Source organism: Marmota flaviventris, chromosome 9 (assembly GCF_047511675.1).
Source record: "Marmota flaviventris isolate mMarFla1 chromosome 9, mMarFla1.hap1, whole genome shotgun sequence".
In the NCBI taxonomy this organism is placed as follows: domain Eukaryota; kingdom Metazoa; phylum Chordata; class Mammalia; order Rodentia; family Sciuridae; genus Marmota; species Marmota flaviventris.
This window is the reverse complement of record NC_092506.1, coordinates 14,145,238-14,149,708: the sequence shown is the minus strand read 5'-3', so window position 1 is coordinate 14,149,708 and position 4,471 is coordinate 14,145,238. Positions and strand designations below refer to the sequence as shown.

Sequence of the window (4,471 nt, the reverse complement as noted above, 5' to 3'; positions counted from 1 at the left end):
TATGATTTGAATTAGATTTTGGTGTTCTGCACTATGACAATCTTTCAAGTGATTCTTAAAGGCATGGACATATGAGAACTGTGGCTCTATGCTGTATATGTGAATCATGTTGTTATTTTGCACTCTAAGAATTGAAAATATAAGCCTGATATCATATACATATTAGTATTACCTGCAAAGAAATTCATTCTAATGGTGTGTTACAATGTCGGATCCTATTGTATCTAGGATTAGAATCTGGCTTTTAAACTGGGAGTGGTATCTTATCTCTGAAAAAAAGACATGCAACGTTTCCTAAAACCTAATTATATTTCCAAACCATGAAGAGAAAAATTCACATTGTAAAAGAACAATTCGGAGAAATAAAAGAAAAGGAATAATTGTAATTATATAATATTATTAAACACTAGATGCCCAATGAATGTTTTAAATTTTTTTTGCAAGCAATACACAATTAACAGACTAAGCCTAGTGAGGATTTTGCTTTTCCAACAGCCTTCCTGAATGCACTGTTGACCTCTTTGTTCCTCAAGCTGTAGACCAGGGCGTTCAGCATGGGGATGATCATTGTGTAGAACACAGATGCCATCTTATCTGTGTTCATGGAATGGCTAGAATTTGGCTGTAAGTACATGAAGGCGATGGTTCCATAGAAGATGGAAACAGCTGTAAGGTGGGACCCACAGGTGGAGAAGGCCTTCTTCTGTCCCTCAGATGAATGCATCCTCAGGATAGCAACTAAAATGAACAGGTAAGAGCTCAAGATGACCAAGAGAGTGAAAAAAGTATCAAATGCTGCCAACGAGAAAAGCACAATCTCGTTTGTGTAGATATTAGAGCAAGAAAGGGCCAAAAGTGGGGGAATGTCACAGAAAAAGTGATTGACCACATTGGAACGACAGAAGGAGAGCTGGAATGTGAAGGCTACATGGACAGAAGCCTGCAGAAGTCCACAGGCATAGGAGGCGGTGACCATCAGGACACACACAGTGTTCGTCATGGTGGTGGTGTAGCGCAGGGGCTTACACACGGCTGCATGGCGATCCAAGGCCATCGAGGCCAGCAGGAAACTCTCAACAGTGACAAAGGCTGCAGAGAAGAACATCTGGGCTGCACAAGCATTGTAGGAAATGATCTTATCTCCTGTGAGAAACCCCGCCATGACCTTGGGAGTGACAGCTGAAGAATAAACGCAGTCCACCAGAGACAGGTGACTGAGAAGGAAGTACATGGGAGTGTGGAGACGGGAGTCCAGCAGGATCAACAGGATCATGCCCAGGTTCCCAGCCAGAGTGATGAGGTAGATGAGGGTGAAGACCATAAATAAGGGAACCTGTAGCTGGAGGGCATCTGTTAACCCCATCAGAATAAATTCAGTCACCTCTGAGATATTTTCCATGAAAGCTGTTGGGAATGATCATGAGAAAGACTTGACAAGATGAACAAACAAGTCTTTCAAGTTGTGCACCATGAGAGCTGAAGTGTCGCCAGGGACTCCTGCTCATATGTAGCTTCTTGTCCACGCAGGTGTCTGTGAAAGCAGCTGGACTGAAGGCTGGGCTCTGGCTGGTTGAAGGAGGTCCTTCCTCTCACGGCAAGTGTTATAAATGGGTTTGGAAGGTCATTGCTGACTGAGGTTATCCTGGAGGTCCTCATTTCAACTACAGGGCTCAATTTAGCTTTTCTGATGTCTGGCATTCTTCATGATAATAAAGCATCTAGAAGTCCTTTTCACTACTTGGAATATGTTGGTAATACTCTTTTCTAAAATATATACAAAAACAGTTAATCATCAGAAAGTCCAATCTGGACAATATTTGGTTACTCTTTGGTGTATGATGCTAGCAAAATCTGTCAAATGCATATTCAGTGTCTGACAGGTCTCTCCCCAACTTGTTTATAATAAGCTGAAAATATGCAATGACTTGAGGCCCTGCTCTAGGGACACTCATGCTTTTATCTCTAATTCATGAGCCCCCTAAATTGGAATTTCCTTGTAAACAAAGCTCCCCATAGAGTGTTTGTAATGTATCCACACCTGCTTAGTGAAGTCTTCACGTCTTCTGGTGCCTCAAAATGGGTGGAAAAATTTTTCAAAATATTGAAGCAAATATTTATTGCTTTCTTTTTTTATGTGGCAATCATTGTTTTCTTGTATACTGATGTTTTCCATTTCCTGCCATTGCCCATATCTTTGCTTTAATTCTGGGCAGGTAGAACAGAGAAGGCAGTAGAGTTCCATTTGCTCTGTCCTAGAAACTCTGTGTCCTCTGCCAAGCCATCTTTTGTGGTGCATCTTGTTGTACAGACCCTGGGCTGCTCAGGTGCCAGCTCATAGTGCTGCTGTGATTATAGCATGAGAGGTCCTCTCAGCCCAGGAGACACATCTGACTGAAAAACTGAGTGATCCTAATCTCCTCTGGACTAACAAACTGCCACATTCAAGGCAGGGATGATGTAGCCCCTGTTGCTGAGGATAGCTATGGTGAATGTAATGTGTCCCTCCCTCCAGGCTCTTATGTGATAATAAACATGAAAGTTCTTTGAAAACATGACACTAACATTTTCTTCTTTATTTTCAACCAAGAGATTTATTGGGGGGGCTGCCTGAAGGGGAAGAAAAGGAGAGGCAGAGAGCAGAGAGAGGAGAGGAGGAGGGAGGAGAGGAAGAGAGCAGAGAGAAAGAGAAAGAGAGCAGAGAGAGGAGAGAGAGAAGAGGAAGAGGGCAGAGCGACACTATAACATTTTCAAAAGAAGCCATTGGAGGCATTACTTAGCTTATCTCAGCTTTTCTCAACTATGACAGAATATTCAGCTAACCATATTGAATGTCTGTACTTTGACATTCTTAATGAAAGCAGTCTAACCATCCAGCTGGTCCAGGAGATGTTTCAAGAGCCACAACCCCTGAAGTTCACAAATGCAGCTGTAATTGCTGCACCAGTACTCCTATAGCACATTCAAAATGCAAGAAACTGAGGAGTGTGTTTTCCCCTTGAGTCTGACCCCATCACCCCAACTATTAGTACAAGGCAAGGCAGTGGGTGTGAATACCTGGATGCCACCGAGCAGCACGACAGGGAAGAGAGCAGGAGACTAGGAGTGAGGAGACCAACAATAAGTGCCTGTGCTTCTGCTGTTTACCACACCTGGTGTTATTTCCCTTTTGTTTCCATTTTTTAAAAAAATGGATAGGCATTTTATTGCCCTTATACTTCTACCGAGAAATGATTGTCAGTTTTCATAATACTTACTTTTGTTTGGGAACAGATGAAAAGGTATCTAGACCATTGTGTCAAAGTCCACATCTGCAAAAGCAGGAGAGTCTCTGTCCCCACCTTGGAGCTCTGTGCTGTGGCACATAATGTGGGCTGTGCTCTTGCAGATATCAAGCAGAGATGGCAGCTTTCCACAGGAGTCTCAGGGAAAACAGTGCCACGAGAGCAGAGATCTCTGGAGACCTCTACTCCCCCTTGACCCTGTCTGGAGCTAGCAGAGGGTGGTGGTGCCTTTTGGCTGAGAGTGCTTCTGCGGACACAGTGGATAGAATCTTAGAGGAACAAGGGCCCAATCAGTCAATGAGCTGCATCGCAGTCATATTAGGCTATAAAATAAAATTGTTGATAAAGTCTCTGGTTTCAGTGAAGTGAGGATCTCATGCAATCTTTCTCACCTCTAGCTTTTTCTCAAAGGTCTAGAATCTTCCTGGTATAATTTTTCTTTGATTTAGTCTATTTTTTAAACAAAATATCTATTTGTCTTTCCACTGCAGAGGTAGTATGGGGTTATTTTTGCCCTCATTTTAAAACAATTTTTTGTAAGTATGTAATAGTCCCATTTATGGCATATATATATATATATATATATATATATATATATATTTACATACACATACTATATATGCATAAAGACCACCATCATGCAAATCAGAGTAAGAGCATATCCCTCATCTTAAATATTTATCTTTTTTCATTATTGTGGGATCATTCAAAATGCATTTTGGTGATTTAATACATGCAATGTGTTATATTAGTTAATAGTAACTCTACTGTGCAATTGTGTTATGATAGATACGAGGAATAAGTTAATCCTTCTTTTTAAAATTTTAGAATGTATCCATCTTTTCCTCTCCATTTTTTCACCTCTAATCCCACTGCTTGAGGTAGAATTATCTCTTTCATCAATGCAGTCAAGTGTAGTTTTGTGATTTAGAGTTGTGTGGCCATGTGTATTAACTCAAATTCTACTTCTATCACCTATTGCACTTTTTGAACTTGGCCAATTAATTAGTGTTAAGAAACTTGAGTATATCAATTGGGAAAATATAGTAATAATATTCTTTATCTCTCACAAGAGAAGCATGCAGGTGAAATGAGATATAGAAATCTAAGCATGATATGTAACATGTATGAAGAAGGGAAGAAGCTTAAGTGTTACCACTTTATCACCTATTAAAACTGATTTTGGAAGT

At 40.7% G+C, this 4,471-nt stretch overlaps 1 protein-coding gene across 1 annotated transcript; it reads right to left on the bottom strand.

Annotated features, from left to right (window-relative positions):
- Positions 1-454: 454 nt before the first annotated feature.
- LOC114099811 (olfactory receptor 5B12-like) lies at positions 455-1,399 on the bottom strand. Its single transcript, XM_027944324.2, has one exon. The coding sequence runs from the start codon at positions 1,397-1,399 to the stop codon at positions 455-457; it is 945 nt and encodes a 314-aa protein (XP_027800125.2).
- Between the last annotated feature and the right edge of the window lie 3,072 nt (positions 1,400-4,471).